We start from the raw sequence: 22,524 nt of genomic DNA, 5'->3' as shown, positions 1-22,524 counted from the left end.
CTGTGAGAGTGAGCTGGTACTGGAATGTGTCTTCACTGTTCACAGATTCACAGTGAGCTCCCTGTAACTGTGACAGTACCCTGTCAGCACAGCATTCGGATTAATACAGTCACATTGTGGTACCCTTGGCCTCTTTCATTGTGTTCAGGGAAACAGTTTGATGGCAGCATTGGTTTTAAGAGCCTTTTTGAGTGCTCTGTACTCTGTGTGTCTCTGTACCCCCATCAGAAGGGCAACTTTCCTCAGTCTGACTGTAGTCTGTCTATTTCTGAATGAAACAGGCATTGATTGGTGCTGTGCAGGTACAGCACCTGTTAACAGTCCCATCAAACACTCCATGTAACGGTCACGTGCTCTCCAATGGTACTTAGAGTACAGGCTATGATTATAACTGGACAATGCTGGGAATACACAGCAGAATTGCCAGCTGCCGTACGGAGAGGGCCAAATAATTCATTAGAACTGACTCTCTATGCAGATAGGTACTACTGGGGTATAAACCTGGGGTACAGTACTGCTGGGGTCAGGACTGTCACTGTATAACACTGGGGTACAGTACTGGTGGGGACAGGTCTGACCCCTGTATAACATTGGGATACAGTACTGGTGGGGACAGGTCTGTCACTGTATAACACTGGGGTACAGTACTGGTGGGGACAGGTCTGTCCCTGTATCACACTGGGGTACAGTACTGGTGGGGACAGGTCAGTCACTGTATAACACTGGGGTACAGTACTGGTGGGGACAGGTCAGTCACTGTATAACACTGGGGTACAGTACTGGTGGGGACAGGTCTGTCCCTGTATCACACTGGGGTACAGTACTGGTGGGGACAGGTCTGTCACTGTATAACACTGGGGTACAGTACTGGTGGGGACAGGTCTGTCACTGTATAACACTGGGGTACTGTACTGGTGGGGACAGGTCTGTCACTGTATAACACTGGGGTACAATACAGGGTGGGGACAGGTCTGTCCCTGTATCACACTGGGGTACAGTACTGGTGGGGACAGGTCTGTCACTGTATAACACTGGGGTACAGTACTGGTGGGGACAGGTCTGTCACTGTATAACACTGGGGTACAGTACAGGGTGGGGACAGGTCTGTCCCTGTATCACACTGGGGTACAGTACTGGTGGGAACAGGTCAGTCACTGTATAACACTGGGGTACAGTACTGGTGGGGACAGGTCAGTCACTGTATAACACTGGGGTACAGTACTGGTGGGGACAGGTCTGTCACTGTATAACACTGGGGTACAGTACTGGTGGGGACTGGTCTGTCACTGTATAACACTGGGGTACAGTACTGGTGGGGACAGGTCTGTCACTGTATAACACTAGGGTACAGTACTGGTGGGGATAGGTCTGTCCCTGTATAACACTGTGGTGCAGTACTGGTGGGGACAGGTCTGTCACTGTATAACACTGGGGTACAGTACTGGTGGGGACAGGTCTGTCACTGTATAACACTGGGGTACAGTACTGGTGGGGACAGGTCTGTCCCTGTATAACACTGGGGTACAGTACTGGTGGGGACAGGTCTGTCACTATGTAACACTGGGGTACAGTACTGGTGGGGACAGGTCTGTCACTGTATAACACTGGGGTACAGTACTGGTGGGGACAGGTCTGTCACTGTGTAACACTGGGGTACAGTACTGGGTGGGGACAGGTCTGTCACTGTATAACACTGGGGTACAGTACTGGTGGGGACAGGTCTGTCACTGTATAACACTGGGGTACAGTACTGGTGGGGACAGGTCTGTCCCTGTATAACACTGGGGTACAGTACTGGTGGGGACAGGTCTGTCACTATGTAACACTGGGGTACAGTACTGGTGGGGACAGGTCTGTCACTGTATAACACTGGGGTACAGTACTGGTGGGGACAGGTCTGTCACTGTGTAACACTGGGGTACAGTACTGGTGGGGACAGGTCTGTCACTGTATAACACTGGGGTACAGTACTGGGTGGGGACAGGTCTGTCACTGTGTAACACTGGGGTACAGTACTGGTGGGGACAGGTCTGTCACTGTATAACACTGGGGTACAGTACTGGGTGGGGACAGGTCTGTCACTGTATAACACTGGGGTACAGTACTGGGTGGGGACAGGTCTGTCCCTGTATAACACTGGGGTACAGTACTGGTGGGGATAGGTCTGTCCCTGTATAACACTGTGGTGCAGTACTGGTGGGGACAGGTCTGTCACTGTATAACACTGGGGTACAGTACTGGTGGGGACAGGTCTGTCAATGTTTCATTTAGTGTGCGTGTTTGAGTGCAGGTTCCTTGCCATCTCAGCTGTGGTTTACATTGTGTGCTGTTTGGTATCGTTTTGTGAGGGGCCGGATTTGAGACATTGCCTGGCGACTTTGTGTCTGTCACACTGTCCTTGTTCGAGATGAGGAACAAGTCGTTTCTCTCCCTGAGCCTCACCCATTGTCATGTTTCCCTGTCAATAGCTGCAGGGGATTTTTATGTTGGTGATAAAGATCCCCTTTCGATGGTGCTGTAAAAGGTACTTCAGCTTTTCCTGTCTGCCCCAGCTCATCGTCAAGCACTTTCCCTTCCCTTCAGGCAGCCAGGTCCTGAGCTAGCCTCAGGGGAAGTGAGGACTGGCTATCATTTCAGAAGTGGCAATGACTGTGTGTCTCGGGAGAATACCACAGGGCTGGATGTTATTCCGGAGTTGGCATTGACTGTTTCTCTGGTGAGGCTCTCACAGCACTGGGCATCATTCCGGAGTTGGGATTGACTGTTTGCCTAGTGAGACTAACACAGGAGTGGGCATCATTCCGGAGTTGGGATTGACTGTCCAGTGAGACTAACACAGGAGTGGTATTAGTTATTGAGAGTTATTCCAGAGCAGCTCTGGCTGATTCGGTATTCGGTGTCCTGTGTCCTGTCTTGGAGAGAGTACAGTACTCCTGAATGTGAGTTGTGTTGTTCAGCTTGGTTACCATTTTGTGCGCAGTGCGACCCCATAGTCAGCAGGTTTGTACATAAGCCCCTGCTTCTCCTGGTTTGAATGGGCCCTCTGATTGGGTTGGTGAATTGACCAGCCTTGGTCACTGTCCTTCTGGGAGTTGGTAGACTGCGATGGAGGGTATGTGTTGGGGAGGTCATTGTGGTTATGGGGTGGGGAACTCATGGATGTCGATGTTCATTCCCCCACCCCACCTCCTGCCTTGCACAGATGGTTCAGGTGTAGCCATGACTGAGGAGAATGCCCCCCAGCTTGTGGATTATTTTGTGGTGGCCGGTCTGACTGACACCTCCAAACCCCTGGAAGAGGGCACCTCGAAACTGGCACGGCCCGTCGAGCCCATCGCTGATGTGGCTATCATCATCCGCTCACAGGGTGAGGAGGTACCTGAGGGATTCACCTGCATCGAGACCACTCCATCCGGACAGTCTGCTGATCTCAACTGTGGCCTCCTCAGCACCTCGCACATGTTCCTGTGTTACAGGCGCAGTAGAGAGAAATTACCGCTCATCGATCTGGGGTAAGTCATCACCCAATAATCCCAGCGATGGGGTCAGCAGCTGGAACAAGCTGGAGAGAGGCTGAATGGCCTCCTGCTGATCCGGTGTAACAGGCTGGAGAGAGGCTGAATGGTCTCCTGCTGATCCGGTGTAACAGGCTGGAGAGAGGCTGAATGGCCTCCTGCTGATCCGGTGTAACAGGCTGGAGAGAGGCTGAATGGCCTCCTGCTGATCCGGTGTAACAGGCTGGAGAGAGGCTGAATGGCCCTCTGTGTAATAGGATCGAGGGGCTGAATGGACTCCGGCTCTCCCTGTGTAACAGACTCGAGGGGCTGAATGGCCACAGGCTCTCCCTGTGTAACAGACTCGAGGGGCTGAATGGCCCCCTCCCCTTGAGGCTGACTGTGAGGTCAGTTCAGGAGCTGTACAGGGTATTAGATTAGATTAGATTAGATTACTTACAGTGTGGAAACAGGCCCTTCGGCCCAACAAGTCCACACCGCCCCGCCGAAGCGTAACCCACCCATACCCCTACATCTACATCTACCCCTTACCTAACACTACGGGCAATTTAGCATGGCCAATTCACCTGACCTGCACATCTTTGGACTGTGGGAGGAAACCGGAGCACCCGGAGGAAACCCACGCAGACTTGTGTGTACTGCTGGCCCTCCCTACACCCCACTCTGTCTGAGTTTCCATGGCGATGGGTTATTTTTAAAAGCTCCTTTCGGTTATGTCAGCATTTCCATCTGAGAGTGTTTTACGACTCTCACTTCCCTTTGGCCGGGCGATGAGCTCAGCAGCAGAGCAGCTGATAGCTCCCCCGCCTCCCCATGGGGAATGAATGACCATGGGTACCTTCCTGTGACTGAGCCGGCCTGGCGCTGTGGTCTGGAGGGGAGGGTGGTCTCTGCGGTTCTCACATGCTGCTCTACCGTGATCCACGCGGGACTGAGATGTAGGATGGTCGGAGAAATAGGGGGGAGGGTCTCCGAGAGTAGGCGGAAGTGGGGAAGGGCCAATCCCAGGTGCTGCCCAGGATGTCTCAGGGTGGGGTGTGGGTGTGTGTTTGTGTTGTGTCATAGAGTAGTTCAGTTTGACATGGGCCTGGTATAACCATCACAGGGTCCTGTGTGAGGGCAAAGAGAGACTGAAGCCAGGATGCAGAGTCATCGAGACCACTCCATACAGTCGGGCAGCCCATATCAGCGGAGGGGGTACGAGCCTTCAGCAGCGTACCTTCATCACGTACCGCAGAGCCACAGAGTGCCAGGCACACAGCACGTTGGCGGTGACTGACATCTGTATCATCATGCCTAGCAAAGGCGAAGTCCCCCCACACACCTTCTGCAAGGTGGACAAGAACCTCAACGCTGGAGTGGTGAGCATTGGCACGGGGGAGATGGCAAAGGGCTCAGTTTGACTGACTGACTGACTGAGAGAGAGTGACTTGGCTGCACTGTCGAGGGGTCAGTTAGTCAGTCAGTCAGTCACACAGAGACAGGGCCGCAGTATCGAGGGGTCAGTCAGTCAGTCACACAGAGAGAGGGTCGCACTATCGAGGGGACAGTCAGTCAGTCACACAGAGAGAGGGCCGCACTATCGAGGGGTCAGTCACTCACACAGACACGGGGCCGCACTATCAAGGGGTCAGTCACTCAGTCACACAGAGACAGGGGCCGCACTGTCAAGGGGTCAGTCAGTCAGTCACACAGAGACAGGGCCGCACTATCGAGGGGTCAGTCAGTCAGTCACACAGAGACAGGGCCGCACTATCGAGGGGTCAGTCAGTCACACAGAGACAGGGCCGCACTATCGAGGGGTTAGTCAGTCAGTCACACAGAGACAGGGCTGCACTATCGAGGGGTCAGTCAGTCAGTCACACAGAGACAGGGCCGCACTATCGAGGGGTCAGTCAGTCACACAGACACGGGGCTGCACTATCGAGGGGTCAGTCAGTTAGTCACACAGAGACAGGGCCGCACTATCGAGGGGTCAGTCAGTCACTCACACAGAGACAGGGCCGCACATCGAGGGGTCAGTCAGTCACACAGAGACAGGGCAGCACTATCGAGGGGTCAGTCAGTCAGTCACACAGAGACAGGGCCGCACTATCGAGGGGTCAGTCAGTCACACAGAGACAGGGCCACACTATCGAGGGGTCAGTCAGTCAGTCACACAGAGACAGGGCTGCACTATCGAGGGGTCAGTCAGTCAGTGCGGCCCCGTGTCTGTGTGACTGACTGACTGACTGACCCCTCGATAGTGCGGCCCTGTCTCTGTGTGACTGACTGACTGACCCCTCGATAGTGCGGCCCCTGTCTCTGTGTCACTGACTGACCCCTCGATAGTGCGGCCCCGTGTCTGTGTGACTATCGAGGGGTCAGTCAGTGACACAGAGACAGGGGCCGCACTATCGAGGGGTCAGTCAGTCAGTCACACAGAGACAGGGCCGCACTATCGAGGGGTCAGTCAGTCACACAGAGACAGGGCCACACTATCGAGGGGTCAGTCAGTCAGTCCCACAGAGACAGGGCCGCACTGTCGAGGGGTCAGTCAGTGACACAGAGACTGGGCTGCAGTATCGAGGGGTCAGTCAGTCACTCACACAGAGACAGGGCTGCACTATCGAGGGGTCAGTCAGTCAGTCACACAGACACGGGGCCGCACTATCGAGGGGTCAGTCACTCAGTCACACAGAGACAATGCTGCACAATCAAGAGGTCTGTCAGTCACACAGAGACAGTGCCGCACTATCGAGGGGTCAGTCAGTCAGTCACACAGAGACAGGGCCCCACTATCGAGGGGTCAGTCAGTCAGTCACACAGTGACAGGGCCGCACTATCGAGGGGTCAGTCAGTCAGTCACACAGAGACAGGGCCACACTATCGAGGGGTCAGTCAGTCAGTCACACAGAGACAGGGCCGCACTATCGAGGGGTCAGTCAGTCAGTCACACAGAGACAGGGCCGCACTATCGAGGGGTCAGTCAGTCACACAGAGACAGGGCCGCACTATCGAGGGGTCAGTCAGTCAGTCACACAGAGACAGGGCCGCACTATCGAGGGGTCAGTCAGTCAGTCACACAGAGACAGGGGCCGCACTATCGAGGGGTCAGTCAGTCAGTCACACAGAGACAGGGCCACACTATCGAGGGGTCAGTCAGTCAGTCACACAGAGACAGGGCCGCACTATCGAGGGGTCTGTCAGTCACACAGAGACAGGGCCGCACTATCGAGGGGTCAGTCAGTCAGTCACACAGAGACAGGGCTGCACTATCGAGGGGTCAGTCAGTCAGTCACACAGAGACAGGGCCACACTATCGAGGGGTCAGTCAGTCAGTCACACAGAGACAGGGCCGCACTATCGAGGGGTTTGTCACTACTCCACCAATCCTGGTGTCATCTGCAAACCTGCTGATCTGGTAACCGATACCTTCCTCCTGATCATTTATATATATCACAAACAACAGTGGTCCCTGTGTGGATCCCTGTGGGATGCCAATGGTCGCAGGCCTCCATTTTGAGAAGCTCCCTTCCACTACTACTCTTTGTCTCCTGTTGCCCAGCCAGTTCTCTATCCATCTAGCATGAAGACCCTGGACCCCATGTGACCTTCCCTTCTCCATCAGCCGACCACGGGGAAACCTGATGAAACGCCTTACTAATGTCCATGTAAAAGGCGTCTACCCTCTGGAGGGTAGACGTTGTTGTGCCATTATTTAAGGAAGGCTGCAAGGAAAAATCAACTTTGTCACCTGCTCAAAGAATTCTATTAGGTTTGTAAGACTTGACCTTCCCTGCACTAAACCTTGCTGCCCATAACTGATAAACCCATTTCCTTCCAAGTGGGAATAGATCCTATCCCTCAGTATCTTCTCCAGCAGCTTCCCTACCGCTGATGTCAGGCTCACCGATCTATCATTACCTGGAGTATCTCTCTACCCTTTTTAAACAAAGGGACATTAGCAATTCTCCAGTCCTCCAGGACCTTACCCGTGTTCAAGGATGCTGGAAAATAACTGTTCAAGCCCCAGCTATTTCCTCCGTTGCTTCTCTCACTAACCTGGAGGATTGTCCACCTTAATGCCTTTTAGAATACCCAACACCACCTCCCTCCTTATGCCAACTTGACCTAGAAGTCTCAAACATCTATCCTTAACCTCAACATCCGTCATGTCCCTCTCCTCAGTGAATACTGATGCAAAGTACTCATTAAGAATTTTACACATTACCTCTGACTCCACGCCTAACGTTTCCTCCTTTGTCCCTGAGTGGGGCCAACCCTTTCTCCAGTTACCCTTTTGCTCCTTATATATGAAAAAAAGGCTTTGGAATTTTCCTTAACCTGTTTGCTAAAGATATGTCATGACTCCTTTCAGTCCTCTTAATTCTTCGTTTCAGATTGGTCCTACCTTCCCGATATTCTTCCAAAGCTTGGTCTGTTTTCAGTCGCCAAGACCTTATGTATGCATCCTTTTTTCGTCTTAGCTGGTCACTCGAATTTCACTGGTCATCCATGGTTCCCTAATCTTGCCATTTCTATCCCCCATTTTCACAGGAACAAAACCCCCTGAACTCTGATCAACCTCTTTTAAAGGCCTCTCAAATGTCAAATGTGGATTTCCTTTCAAACAGCTGCTCCCAATCTATATTCCCCAGCTCCTGCCCAATTTTGGTATAGTTGGTCTTCCACCAGGACCACACTTGCCTTTGTCCATGAGTATTCTAAAGCTTACGGAATTACGATCACAATTCCCAAAGTAATGCCCTACTGAAACTTCACCCACCTGGCTGGCCTTGTTGCCCAACACCAGTCCAGTATGGCCCCTTCCCAAGTTGGACTATTTACACACTGCTCTGGAAAACCCCTCCTGGATTCTCCTTACAAATCCTGCTCCATCTCTCACACTAGAAGCCTGACTGTGCTGCACCTGGTGTAGGGACAGTTGCTACGTCTCCCATCCAGGACTTAAGGTCAGTGCTCCAGTTCCTGTGAGGGTAGTACCAGCTGGACAGGGACAGAGCAGTCTGAGAGACACCTTACAGTACTGGGGCAACTCAGCTTTGTAGGAGGAGAGACTTGATCAGGAGGAGGAGAGGCTTGTTTTGAGTGGAAAGAGAGGTGGGGTGGATTCAGGAAAAACACGACTCAGTGGAGGAATTGGCAGAGAAGGGGTCGGGGTGGGGGGGAGAGAGAGAGAGAGAGAGAGAGAGAGAGAGAGAGAGAAATAGACCTTTAGCAAGGCTTTCAACCAGGTTTTCATGGTAGACTGGTTAGCAAAGTAAGATCACATGGGATCCAGGGAGAGTGAGCTAACTGGATACATAACGAGTGTGACAGCAGGAGATAAAGGGTGCTGCGAGAGGGTTGTTGTTCAGATGGAGCCCTGTGACCAGCAATGTGCCATAAAAATCGGTGCTGGGTCCTCTGTTTCCTGTCATTTATATAAATAATGTGGATGAGAATATCAGAGGCATGGTTCGTAAGTTTGTGGTGACACCAAAATTGGTCCACAGTGGACAGTGAAGGGGACCAGCTAAGATTACATCAGGATCTTGATCAACTGGGCCAGGGGGCAGAGGAATGGCAGATGGAGTTTAATTTAGATAAATGTGAGGTGTTGCATTTTGGGGAGAGAAACCAGGAAGGACTTACACAGTTAATGGTAGGTCCCTGGGGAGTGTTGTCGAACAGACCTTTGGGTGCAGGTACTTGAAAGTGATCTCAGAGAGAGAGAGAGAGAGAGAGAGAGAGAGTGGTGAAAAAGGCATTTGCCACACATGCCTTTGTTGGTTAGAGCACTGAGTTCAGGAGTTGCAATGTCATATTACAGCTGTACACGACATTGGTGAGTAAATGTTTGGAGTACTCCATACAGCCCTGGTCCCCCTTTTATCAGAGGGATGTCATTAAATTGGAATGGGTGCAAAAAGGATTTACAACGGTGTTGCTATGACTGACAGTTTGAGTTATAGGGAGAGGCTGAATAGGCTGGGGCTTTTTTCTGTGAAGCGTAGGAGGCTGAAGAGGTTTATAAAATTACGAAGGGCATGAATAGAGTGAATAGCCAAGGTCTTTACCCCAGGGGAGCGGGGTCCAAGACCAAAGGGCATACGTTTAAGGTTAGACAGGAAAGGGTTAAAAGGGATCTGACAGACAACCTTTTCACACAGAGGGTGATGCATGTATGGAAAATCCTGCCAGAGGAGGTGGTGCATGCTGGTACAATTACAACGTTTAAAAGGCAGCTATATGATTAGGAAATGTTCCGAGAGCTCTGGGCCAAATGCTGGGAAACCTGGGTTGGCCTGGACGAGTCGGGCTGAAGGGTCTGTTTCCAAGTTGGATGACTCTATTACTGAGGGGTGGTGTCTGCAGGGTCAGGGAGATGGAGACAAAGGGGGGGATGTCTGGACAGGGTGGGAGACGGGTTTGGGGGGCGGGGGGTGTGAGGAGTGGGTGTCTGGAGGGGGTGCGCGAGGGTATGTTTCTGGAGGGGGAAGGAGATGGGGGCGAGGAGGGGTGGGCAGAGAGGCAGGGAGATGGGGGGGGTTGTCTGGAGGGGGTGCACGAGGGTATGTTTCTGGAGGGGGAAGGAGACAGAGGAGAGTGTGGGGTGTCTGCAGCAGGTGGGATCTGGGTGGGTGGGTGAGGCAGGTACCAATCCTCAGGGAGGGAGAGTCCAGCTGGTCAGTAATGAAAGGCTAACAGTGACTTTCCTCTGCAGTGGGGTCCAGGAATCTATCTGTGTTACAAGAAATCAATGGCGAAGGGGACAGCTCTGGCATACGAAGCAGGTGAGCATGAACCCAGAAGACATCTAACCCAGAACCCTGGGAACAACTGGTTTAACACTGAATATAGGAGTCGGTCACACAGAGACAGGGCCGCACTATCGAGGGGTCAGTCAGTCACACAGAGACAGGGCCGCACTATCGAGGGGTCAGTCAGTCAGTCACACAGTGACAGGGCCGCACTATCGAGGGGTCAGTCAGTCAGTCACACAGGGACAGGGCCGCACTATCGAGGGGTCAGTCAGTCACACAGAGACAGGGCCGTGCTATCGAGGTGTCAGTCAGTCAGTCAGTCACACAGGGACAGGGCCGCACTATCGAGGGGTCAGTCAGTCAGTCACACAGGGACAGGGCCGCACTATCGAGGGGTCAGTCAGTCAGCCACACAGAGACAGGGCCGCACTATCGAGGGGGTCAGTCAGTTAGTCACACAGGGACAGGGCCGCACTATCGAGGGGTCAGTCAGTCACACAGAGACAGGGCCGCACTATCGAGGGGTCAGTCAGTCAGTCCCACAGAGACAGGGCCGCACTATCGAGAGGTCAGTCAGTCAGTCACACAGAGACAGGGCCGCACTATCGAGGGGTCAGTCAGTCACACAGAGACAGGGCCGCACTATCGAGGGGTCAGTCAGTCAGTCACACAGTGACAGGGCCGCACTATCGAGGGGTCAGTCAGTCAGCCACACAGAGACAGGGCCGCACTATCGAGGGGTCAGTCAGTCAGTCACACAGAGACAGGCCCTCACTATCGAGGGGTCAGTCAGTCAGTCACACAGAGACAGGGCCGCACTATCGAGGGATCAGTCAGTCAGTCACACAGAGACAGGGCCACACTATCGAGGGGTCAATCAGTCCCACAGAGACAGGGCCACACTATCGAGGGGTCAGTCAATCAGTCACACAGAGACAGGGCCACACTATCGAGGGGTCAATCAGTCACGCAGAGACAGGGCCACACTATCGAGGGGTCAGTCAGTCAGTCACACAGGGACAGGGCCGCACTATCGAGGGGTCAGTCAGTCAGTCACACAGAGACAGGGCCACACTATCGAGGGGTCAGTCAGTCAGCCACACAGAGACAGGGCCGCACTATCGAGGGGTCAGTCAGTCAGCCATACAGAGACAGGGACGCACTATCGAGGGGTCAGTCAGTCAGTCCCACAGAGACAGGGCTGCACTATCGAGGGGTCAGTCAGTCAGTCACACAGAGACAGGGCCGCACTATCGAGAGGTCAGTCAGTCAGTCCCACAGAGACAGGGCCGCACTATCGAGGGGTCGGTCAGTCAGTCAGTCACACAGAGACAGGGCCTCACTATCGAGGGGTCACTCAGTCAGTCACACAGAGACAGGGCCGCACTATCGAGGGGTCAGTCAGTCACACAGAGACAGGGCCGCACTATCGAGGGGTCAGTCAGTCAGTCACTCAGAGACAGGGCCGCACTATCGAGGGGTCAGTCAGTCAGTCACACAGTGACAGGGCCGCACTATCGAGGGGTCAGTCAGTCAGTCACACAGGGACAGGGCCGCACTATCGAGGGGTCAGTCACTCACACAGACACGGGGCCGCACTATCGAGGGGTCAGTCACACCGAGACAGGGGCCGCACTGTCAAGGGGTCAGTCAGTCATACAGAGACAGGGCCGCACTGTCAAGGGGTCAGTCAGTCAGTCACACAGAGACAGGGCCGCACTATCGAGGGGTCAGTCAGTCAGTCACACAGAGACAGGGGCCGCACTATCGAGGGGTCAGTCAGTCAGTCACACAGAGACAGGGCCGCACTATCGAGGGGTCAGTCAGTCAGTCACACAGTGACAGGGCCGCACTATCGAGGGGTCAGTCAGTCAGTCACACAGGGACAGGGCCGCACTATCGAGGGGTCAGTCACTCACACAGACACGGGGCCGCACTATCGAGGGGTCAGTCACACCGAGACAGGGGCCGCACTGTCAAGGGGTCAGTCAGTCATACAGAGACAGGGCCGCACTGTCAAGGGGTCAGTCAGTCAGTCACACAGAGACAGGGCCGCACTATCGAGGGGTCAGTCAGTCAGTCACACAGAGACAGGGGCCGCACTATCGAGGGGTCAGTCAGTCAGTCACACAGTGACAGGGCCGCACTATCGAGGGGTCAGTCAGTCAGTCACACAGTGACAGGGCCGCACTATCGAGGGGTCAGTCAGTCAGTCACACAGTGACAGGGCCACACTATCGAGGGGTCAGTCTATCAGTCACACAGAGACAGGGCCACACTATCGAGGGGTCAGTCAGTCAGTCACACAGAGACAGGGCCGCACTATCGAGGGGTCAGTCAGTCAGTCACACAGAGACAGGGCCACACTATCGAGGGGTCAGTCAGTCAGTCACACAGAGACAGGGCTGCACTATCGAGGGGTCAGTCAGTCAGTCACACAGAGACAGGGCCACACTATCGAGGGGTCAGTCAGTCAGTCACACAGAGACAGGGCCGCACTATCGAGGGGTCAGTCAGTCAGTCACACAGTGACAGGGCCACACTATCGAGGGGTCAGTCAGTCAGTCACACAGTGACAGGGCCGCACTATCGAGGGGGTCAGTCAGTCAGTCACACAGAGACAGGGCCACACTATTGAGGAGTCAGTCACACAGAGACAGGGCCGCACTATCGAGGGGTCAGTCTATCAGTCACTCAGAGACAGGGCCGCACTATCGAGGGGTCAGTCTATCAGTCACACAGAGACAGGGCCACACTATCGAGGGGTCAGTCAATCAGTCACACAGAGACAGGGCCACACTATCGAGGGGTCAGTCAGTCAGTCACACAGAGACAGGGCCACACTATCGAGCGGTCAGTCAATCAGTCACACAGAGACAGGGCCACACTATCGAGGGGTCACTCAGTCAGTCCCACAGTGACAGGGCCGCACTATCGAGGGGTCAGTCAGTCAGTCCCACAGAGACAGGGCCGCACTATCGAGGGGTCAGTCAGTCCCACAGAGACAGGGCAGCACTATCGAGGGGTCAGTCAATCAGTCACACAGAGACAGGGCCGCACTATCGAGGGGTCAGTCAGTCAGTCCCACAGAGACAGGGCCGCACTCTGGAGGGGTCAGTAAGTCACACAGAGACAGGGCCTCACTATTGAGGGGTCAGTCAGTCAGTCAGTCAGTCACACAGTGACAGGGCCGCACTATCGAGGGGTCAGTCAGTCAATCAGTCCCACAGAGACATGGCCGCACTATCGAGGGGTCAGTCAGTCACACAGAGACAGGGCCACACTATCGAGGGGTCAGTCAGTCAGTCACACAGTGACAGGGCTGCACTATCGAGGCGTCAGTCAGTCAGTCCCACAGAGACAGGGCCGCACTATCGAGGGGTCAGTCGGTCAGTGACACAGAGACAGGGCCACACTATCGAGGGGTCAGTCGGTCAGTCACACAGAGACAGGGCCACACTATCGAGGGGTCAGTCGGTCAGTCCCACAGAGACAGGGCCGCACTATCGAGGGGTCAGTCAGTCAGTCCCACAGAGACAGGGCCGCACTATCGAGGGGTCAGTCGGTCAGTCACACAGAGACAGGGCCGCACTATCGAGGGGTCAGTCAGTGACACAGAGACAGGGCCGCACTATCGAGGAGTTAGTCGGTCAGTCAGTCACGCACTATCAAGGGCTGCTGTGCCCTGGTGTGTTGAGTGTTGGAGCCCGTTGCCATGTAATTGTATTGAAGCTGCGTGTGTTATTTACTCCACTGTGGTGTGGTGTGTGCGTTTTCCAGGTTTGATCAGCCGCTATCCGAGCACTGATGCTGAGTCCTTTCCCCTGCCTGACACTGTGCCAGTCTTCTGTCTGCCAATGGGTGCTACCATTGAAAGTTGGCCAGCACAGCCCAAGTACCAACTGCCTGTCTTTTCAACCTTTGTCCTGACCGCTGGCACAGGAGAGAAGGTAAAAGGCTAAAGGGGAGAGGGTGAGGGGGAACAGGGCGGGGGAGGTGGGCTGGGGAGAGGACGAGGGGGAACGGGGAGGGTGGAATAGGGAGGGGGCGAAGGGGAACAGGGAGAGGGAGGTGGGCTCGGGAGGGTGGAATAGGGAGGGGGTAAGGGGGAACAGGGAGAGGGAGGTGGGCTTAGGAAAGGGTGAGCCCGTGGTGTGGTGTAATGAGACCGGGGTGTGTGGGGTGTGGTGTAATGAGACCGGGGTGTGTGGGGTGTGGTGTAATGAGACCGGGGTGTGTGGGGTGTGGTGTAATGAGACCGGGGTGTGTGGGGTGTGGTGTAATGAGACCGGGGTGTGTGGGGTGTGGTGTAATGAGACCGGGGTGTGTGGGGTGTGGTGTAATGAGACCGGGGTGTGTGGGGTGTGGTGTAATGAGACCGGGGTGTGTGGGGTGTGGTGTAATGAGACCGGGGTGTGTGGGGTGTGGTGTAATGAGACCGGGGTGTGTGGGGTGTGGTGTAATGAGACCGGGGTGTGTGGGGTGTGGTGTAATGAGACCGGGGTGTGTGGGGTGTGGTGTAATGAGACCGGGGTGTGTGGGGTGTGGTGTAATGAGACCGGGGTGTGTGGGGTGTGGTGTAATGAGACCGGGGTGTGTGGGGTGTGGTGTAATGAGACCGGGGTGTGGTGTAATGAGACCGGGGTGTGGTGTAATGAGACCGGGGTGTGGTGTAATGAGACCGGGGTGTGGTGTAATGAGACCGGGGTGTGGTGTAATGAGACCGGGGTGTGTGGGGTGTGGTGTAATGAGACCGGGGTGTGTGGGGTGTGGTGTAATGAGACCGGGGTGTGTGGGGTGTGGTGTAATGAGACCGGGGTGTGGTGTAATGAGCCCGGGGTGTGTGGGGTGTGGTGTAATGAGTCCGAGGTGTGGTCTGTCCCGCTGGCAGGTTTATGGAGCTGCGATCCAGTTTTTTGAAGCTTATAGCCGGGAGAAGCTGACGGAGAGGCAGTGCCTGAGTCTCGGATTACTGAGTCTGATCGATCGCAGACCAATTCACACCAAATCCATCCAGACCAAGAAGAGCATCTGTGTCCTCTCTCATTGGCCCTTCTTTGATGTCTTCCAGAAGTTTCTAACCTTTGTGTATCGCTACTCAATATCCGGACCCCACGTGTTGCCCATTGAGAAGTAAGTGTTGGCTCGCTCCAATCCTGCGGGGGGGCTGCTCTGTTTGATTGTTTGATCTTCAATCTGTCGGCAGCTTTTAAAGATTGACAGGTTCCTGATTTTCCTTTCATAGGCACATTTCGAATTTCTTGCACAATGTTCCTTTTCCGTCACCTCAGAGACCTCGAATCCTTGTCCAGGTCAGTGGGGTCAGAGTTCACGTTGGGGTTAGTACTGATGGGTCAGTGATCACCCTGGGGTTCATGCTGACAGGTCAGTGGGGTCGGAGGTCACTGGCATCAGAATTCACCCTGGGGTTAACACTGACAGGTCAGTGGGGTCAGAGGTCGCACTACGATTAATGCTGACAGGTAAGTGGGATCAGAGCTCACCCTGGGGTTAATGCTGACAGGTCAATGGGGTCAGAGTTCATAGAACATTACAGCGCAGTACAGGCCCTTCGGCCCTCAATGTTGCGCTGCCCTGTGGATCCAATCTGAAGCCCATCTAACCTACACTATTCCATTCTCGTCCATGTGCCCATCCTATGTCCATGCAAATGCCAGTAAAGTTGGCGACTCTACTCCTGTTGCAGGCAGTGTGTTCCACACCCCTACAACTCTCTGAGTAAAGAAACTACCTCTGATATCTGTCCTATATCTATCACCCCTCAATTTAAAGCCATGTCCCCGTGTGCTCGCCTTCACCATCCGAGGGAAAAGACTCTCCCTGTCCACCCTATCTAACCCTCTGATTATCTTATTTGTCTCAATTAAGTCACCTCTCAACCTTCTCTCTAACGAAAACAGCCTCAAGTCCCTCAGCCTTTCATTATAAGACCTTCCCTCCATATCAGGCAACATCTTAGTAAATCTCCTCTGCACCCTTTCCAAAGCTTCCACATCCTTCCTAAAATGCGGTGACCAGAACTGTACACAATATTCCAGGTGTGGCCCGACCAGAGTTTTGTACAGCTGCAGCATGACCTCATGGCTCCGAAACTCAATCCCTCTACTAATAAAAACTAACACACCGTATGCTGCCTTAACAACCCTATCAACCTGGCTGGCAACATTCAGGGATTTATGTACATGGACACCGAGATCTCTCTGCTCATCTACACTAACAAGAATCTTACCATTAGCCCAGTACTTTGCATTCCTATTGCTCCTTTCAAAGTGAATCACCTCACACTTTTCTGCATTAAACTCCATTTGCCACCTCTCAGCCCAGCTCTCCAGCTTATCTATGCCCCTCTGTAACCTACAGCTCCTTCATCACTATCCACAGCTCCACCGACCTTAATGTCATTTGCAAATTTACTGACCCACCCTTATACGCCCTCATCCAGGTCATTTATAAAAATGACAACAGCAGTGGACCCAAACATTCACCCTGGGGTTAATGCTGACAGGTCAATGGGGGTCAGAGTTTACCCTGGGGTTAATGCTGACAGGTCAGTGGGGTCAGAATTCATTCTGGGGTAAATCCTGACAGGTCAGTGGGGTCAGAATTCACCCTGAGGTTAATGATATCAGGTCATTGGGGTCAGAGTTCACCCTGGGGTTAATGCTGACAGGTCAGTGGGGTCAGAGTTCACCCTGGGGTTAATGCTGACAGGTCAGTGGGGTCAGAGTTCACCCTGGGGTTAATGCTGACAGGTCAGTGGGGTCAGAGTTCACCTTGGGGTTAATGCTGTCATGTTGGTGGATTTTGGGGATTCTCACTGAATGCCGTGTGTGCGTGTGTGTTTCAGCTTTCTCCATATGATAACTTGCTGATTTGTCAGCCTGTGACCTCGCCACTCTTACTGAGGTAGGTGATGCTGCAGAGAACTCATTCGCAATGCCTGCTGTAACTGTATTACCTAAGTCTTTGTGTTCCTTACTTTTCCCCTGGTGCTGTTTGTCACCTGGCCAGTATTCTGCCTCCTTGTTAAATGGTGCCCTGTTCTTCACTGTGTTTCAGTGGTGCCAGTTATTTTACTCTGCTGCAGAACCTGGGTGCTGAGAACACTGTCACACTGCTGCTCACCGTCCTTACTGAGCACAAACTGCTGATTCACTCGCTCCGACCTGCTGTGCTGACCAGTGTGTGTGAGGCCCTGGTCTCGGTGAGTGTCTCACTCTGTCACTGCCCTGCGGTTGATGTCTGATTGACTGGCACAGTATCACAGGAATGGTTGTCTCTGAACGAAGGGACGGTGTTCAGCTCGGGCAGCCTGCAGTCTCCTAGTAACTGGCTGCAGCCATTCTCCCTATCACCTTGATTAGCTTCCCGCTGAGATAGGGAACCCAGAGGGTACAGAGGAACTTTAACACCAATACATAAAAGATAGCAGCAGCAGGAGTAGACCATTTGGCCCTTGCAGCATGATCATGGCTGATTATCGAGTTCAGTACCTTAATCCCTCCCCCCACCCATATGCCTTGATCTCTCCAGCCTCCTTGAAAATGCACCATTCGAGCCTCATCCACTCTCTGTGCTAGTGCCTTCCACAGGCTTCCCCACTCTCTGGCTGAAGAAAGCTCTCCTCGTGTCAGTCCTACGCGAGAGGTCAACCCCTTTTCCTTAAGCCATCAACCCTGGTTCTGGACACCCTGGTCATCGGGAACATCCTTCCTGCATCGAACCTGTCTCATCCCGGTAGAATTTTATCAGTTTCTCAGAGATCCCTACTTCATTCTTTTAAACTGCAGTGAATATGTTTGATTTGATGTATTGTAGTCACATGACCCTAAGTACAGTAAAAAGACAAACAGGGACAGACAGATTGTAGGGTGTTTAGACAGAACCAGGCACACAGCAAGGTCATTATAATCCTAACCTATCCAGCCTCTGTGTACATCAGCCCTGCCATCCCAGGTAGCAGTCTGGTAAACCTTTGCTCCACTCCTTCCATCGTCAGACCGTCCTCCCTCAGATAAGGAAACTGTAACCACGCACACTGCTCCAGCTGTGGTCTCAGGAAGGCCCTGTCAAATTGCAGCATGACCTCCCTTTCCAACACCAAGGAGTAGCGTTCCCAGCAACATAAGAGCAGGTTAGTCCTTTGAGTCGATTGTGTCTCTCAGTGAGATTACAGCTGGTGTGTGTCTGAAATCCGTTGACGTGGAATGAGCTGCCAGAGGAAGTGGTGGAGGCTGGTACAATTGCAACATTTAAAAGGCATCTGGATGGGTATATGAATTGGAAGGGTTTCAAGGGATATGGGCCAAATGCTGGTAAATGGGACGAGATTACTTTAGGGTATCTTTGGTTGGCATGGGCCAGTTGGATCAAAGGGTCTGTTTCCGTGCTGTACAACTCTCTGAGACCATAATTCCAGATGTCCCTGAGCAGCCACCTGCCCTTCCTGGTGAAATGTTCCTCTCCCTGAAGGAGCTGCTCCTGATGACCCCTTGACCTAAATGTTACTGCCAACATTAGAGGCTTCTCTTTATTGACTAATCATTCCCAACCATGGTCATAGAGTGATACAGCACAGAGACAGACCCTTCAGTCCAACGAGTCCGTGCTGAACATAATCCCAAACTAACCTAGTCCCACCTGCCTGCTCCTGGCCCATATCCCTGCAAACCTTTCCTATTCGTGTATCCATCCAAATGTCTTTGAATCATTGTCATTGTCCCCATATCCACCACTTCCTCAGGGAGGTTCATTCCACACTCCAATCACCCTTTGTGGAAAATATTTGCCTTTATCAAATCTTTCTCTGCTCACCTTAAAAATGAGTCCAATGCATCTTGAAACCCCCTCATACGAGGGGAAAGGCACCTACCGTTCACCATATCTATACCCTTCATGATTTTATCGACTCCTAGAAGGTCAAAAACATCTCAATCAAACCAGACTTCACCCATTCACATTCCTTAATTTACATGAACTCTGGTGAATTAATCCCTGGAACTCAGAAAATGCCCTGGTGAATCTCTGCTGTATTCCCTTTGACTCTTCCAGAGCTGTACATGGGGTTAGGGGCCTTTGTCTCACCAGTGCAAACATCCTCCCTTTTATATTCCACCTCCTACCGTAGAAGGGCTGGATGTTCTGTCACCTTCCCGGAAACATGCGCTCGCTTCATCTGCTGTCCTCCACCTTCATGGTCATTAATGTGTTCTCTCCATCTCTCTCTCTCTCTCACTCTCTTCACCCCTCATACCCGTTTACGATCTCCAGATGATCTTTCCGTTCCGTTGGCAGTGCCCGTACATTCCACTGTGCCCGCTCAACCTGGCAGATGTGTTGAGTGCGCCCGTCCCCTTCATCGTGGGGGTGCACTCCAGCTACTTCGAGCTCTATGACCTACCGCATGATGTGCTCTGTGTCGATCTGGACACCAACACCATCACGCAGTGAGTCCACACGGTGCCTACCCACACAATCTTTTTCTCTCTCTCTCTCTCTCTCTCTCTCTCTCTCTCAAACTCCAGCCCAGAAAGGTAGCTACACAGTTACCGCCCCCAGACCAAGACAACTCATGTAGCAACATTGGTGCTAGTTTGAGTAGGGTGGGGTGGGTGCCAGGGCTGCTAGGTGTGTTGTGACCTGCACTAGGGAACTCGAAAACTAACGCATCCCAGTGTCTAACAGAGATCAGTGTCGATTATTGAGGGAGGGCAATGATCAGTGTCGATTATTGAGGGGGGGCAGTGATCAGTGTCGATTGTTGAAGGGGTGCAGTGATCAGTGTCGATTATTGAAGGGGTGTAGTGATCAGTGTCGATTATTGAAGGGGGTGCAGTGATCAGTGTCGATTATTGAAGGGGGTGCAGTGATCAGTGTCGATTATTGAAGGGGGTGCAATGATCAGTGTCGATTATTGACGGGGAGCAGTGATCAGTGTCGATTATTGAGGGGGGGGCAGTGATCAGTGTCGATTATTGAGGGGGAGCAGTGATCAGTGTCGATTATTGAAGGGGTGCAGTGATCAGTGTCGATTATTGAAGGGGAGCAGTGATCAGTGTCGATTATTGAGGGGGTGCAGTGATCAGTGTCGATTATTGAAGGGGAGCAGTGATCAGTGTCGATTATTGAGGGGGAGCAGTGATCAGTGTCGATTATTGAGGGGGAGCAGTGATCAGTGTCGATTATTGAGGGGGAGCAGTGATCAGTGTCGATTATTGAGGGGGTGCAGTGATCAGTGTCGATTATTGAGGGGGAGCAGTGATCAGTGTCGATTATTGAGGGGGAGCAGTGATCAGTGTCGATTATTGAAGGGGGTGCAGTGATCAGTGTCGATTATTGAGGGGGGGGCAGTGATCAGTGTCGATTATTGAGGGGGGGGCAGTGATCAGTGTCGATTACTGAGGGGGTGCAGTGATCAGTGTCGATTATTGAAGGGGAGCAGTGATCAGTGTCGATTATTGAGTGGGAGCAGTGATCAGTGTCGATTATTGAGGGGGCGCAGTGATCAGTGTCGATTATTGAGGGGGCGCAGTGATCAGTGTCGATTATTGAGGGGGGGGCAGTGATCAGTGTCGATTATTGAGGGGGGGGCAGTGATCAGTGTCGATTACTGAGGGGGTGCAGTGATCAGTGTCGATTATTGAGGGGGTGCAGTGATCAGTGTCGATTATTGAGGGGGTGCAGTGATCAGTGTCGATTATTTTTTAACGGGGTGCAGTGATCAGTGTCGATTATTGAGGGGGTGCAGTGATCAGTGTCGATTATTGAGGGGGAGCAGTGATCAGTGTCGATTATTGAGGGGGAGCAGTGATCAGTGTCGATTACTGAGGGGGTGCAGTGATCAGTGTCGATTATTGAGGGGGGGCAGTGATCAGTGTCGATTATTGAAGGGGGTGCAGTGATCAGTGTCGATTATTGAGGGGGGGCAGTGATCAGTGTCGATTATTGAGGGGGAGTAGTGATCAGTGTCGATTATTGAGTGGGAGCAGTGATCAGTGTCGATTATTGAGGGGGTGCAGTGATCAGTGTCGATTATTGAGTGGGAGCAGTGATCAGTGTCGATTATTGAGGGGGTGCAGTGATCAGTGTCGATTATTGAGGGGGTGCAGTGATCAGTGTCGATTATTGAGGGGGAGCAGTGATCAGTGTCGATTATTGAGGGTGTGCAGTGATCAGTGTCGATTATTGAGGGGGTGCAGTGATCAGTGTCGATTATTGAGGGGGAGCAGTGATCAGTGTCGATTATTGAGGGGGTGCAGTGATCAGTGTCGATTATTGAGGGGGAGCAGTGATCAGTGTCGATTATTGAGGGGGTGCAGTGATCAGTGTCGATTATTGAAGGGGAGCAGTGATCAGTGTCGATTATTGAGGGGGTGCAGTGATCAGTGTCGATTATTGAGGGGGAGCAGTGATCAGTGTCGATTATTGAGGGGGAGCAGTGATCAGTGTCGATTATTGAGGGGGAGCAGTGATCAGTGTCGATTATTGAGGGGGAGCAGTGATCAGTGTCGATTATTGAGGGGGAGCAGTGATCAGTGTCGATTATTGAGGGGGAGCAGTGATCAGTGTCGATTATTGAGGGGGAGCAGTGATCAGTGTCGATTATTGAGGGGGAGCAGTGATCAGTGTCGGTTATTGAGGGGGTGCAGTGATCAGTGTCGGTTATTGAAGGGGAGCAGTGATCAGTGTCGATTATTGAGGGGGAGCAGTGATCAGTGTCGATTATTGAGGGGGTGCAGTGATCAGTGTCGATTATTGAAGGGGGTGCAGTGATCAGTGTCGATTATTGAGGGGGAGCAGTGATCAGTGTCGATTATTGAGGGGGTGCAGTGATCAGTGTCGATTATTGAGGGGGTGCAGTGGTCAGTGTCGATTATTGAGGGGGGCAGTGATCAGTGTCGATTATTGAGGGGGAGCAGTGATCAGTGTCGATTATTGAGGGGGAGCAGTGATCAGTGTCGATTATTGAGGGGGGCAGTGATCAGTGTCGATTATTGAAGGGGGTGCAGTGATCAGTGTCGATTATTGAAGGGGGTGCAGTGATCAGTGTCGATTATTGAGGGGGGGCAGTGATCAGTGTCGATTATTGAGGGAAGGCAATGATCAGTGTCGATTATTGAAGGGGGGCAGTGATCAGTGTCGATTATTGAGGGGGTGCAGTGATCAGTGTCGATTATTGAGGGGGAGCAGTGATCAGTGTCGATTATTGAGGGGGAGCAGTGATCAGTGTCGATTATTGA

General features: G+C 52.8%; 1 protein-coding gene across 1 annotated transcript in view; it reads left to right on the top strand.

The window, feature by feature from the left end:
- The window catches only part of LOC140453888 (DENN domain-containing protein 4B-like), a 66,684-nt gene that overhangs the window by 651 nt on the left and 43,509 nt on the right, over positions 1–22,524 (top strand). The window contains 9 exon segments of the mRNA XM_072548747.1: positions 3,203–3,512; positions 4,621–4,876; positions 10,225–10,294; positions 14,045–14,214; positions 15,156–15,397; positions 15,510–15,576; positions 17,133–17,191; positions 17,345–17,489; positions 19,556–19,731. Coding sequence (XP_072404848.1) covers positions 3,203–3,512; positions 4,621–4,876; positions 10,225–10,294; positions 14,045–14,214; positions 15,156–15,397; positions 15,510–15,576; positions 17,133–17,191; positions 17,345–17,489; positions 19,556–19,731 — 1,495 coding nt within the window.

This window comes from Chiloscyllium punctatum, chromosome 28 (genome assembly GCF_047496795.1).
Source record: "Chiloscyllium punctatum isolate Juve2018m chromosome 28, sChiPun1.3, whole genome shotgun sequence".
Lineage (NCBI taxonomy): Eukaryota > Metazoa > Chordata > Chondrichthyes > Orectolobiformes > Hemiscylliidae > Chiloscyllium > Chiloscyllium punctatum.
Note: the sequence above shows the minus strand (reverse complement) of the source record. Positions and strands in the feature narration are given on the sequence as shown.